Source organism: Cynoglossus semilaevis, chromosome Z (assembly GCF_000523025.1).
Source record: "Cynoglossus semilaevis isolate Cse_v1.0 chromosome Z, Cse_v1.0, whole genome shotgun sequence".
In the NCBI taxonomy this organism is placed as follows: Eukaryota; Metazoa; Chordata; class Actinopteri; order Pleuronectiformes; family Cynoglossidae; genus Cynoglossus; species Cynoglossus semilaevis.
The window spans coordinates 14,890,899-14,891,139 of record NC_024328.1 but is presented as its reverse complement, the minus strand read 5'-3'; the positions used below and the strand labels follow the sequence as shown (position 1 = coordinate 14,891,139).

Sequence of the window (241 nt, the reverse complement as noted above, 5' to 3'; positions counted from 1 at the left end):
CTCGCGGTTCGGCGGACGCCGCTTGCGGCGCGCCTTCGGACGCTGACCCTTTTCCTGGGTCTCGCTCCCTCCCTCGCTGCTGGGCCCCGCCTGAGGGGAGCTGCAGTGGGAGTGGTCACTGTCGCCAACCGGAGTTCTGATGCTGGCGCTCAACAGTTCGTTCCTGGAGTTGTGTTCCTCTCCCTCGTCTTCGGCGTCCATCAATCGCCCCCTCCTCTCTACGGCCATCCTGAAGTGGGAG

The 241-nt window shown here is 65.6% G+C and overlaps 1 protein-coding gene across 1 annotated transcript in view; it reads right to left on the bottom strand.

Annotated features, from left to right (window-relative positions):
- The window catches only part of LOC103398071 (lysine-specific demethylase 2B), an 11,453-nt gene that overhangs the window by 4,952 nt on the left and 6,260 nt on the right, over positions 1-241 (bottom strand). The window contains 1 exon segment of the mRNA XM_025053433.1: positions 6-240. Coding sequence (XP_024909201.1) covers positions 6-240 — 235 coding nt within the window.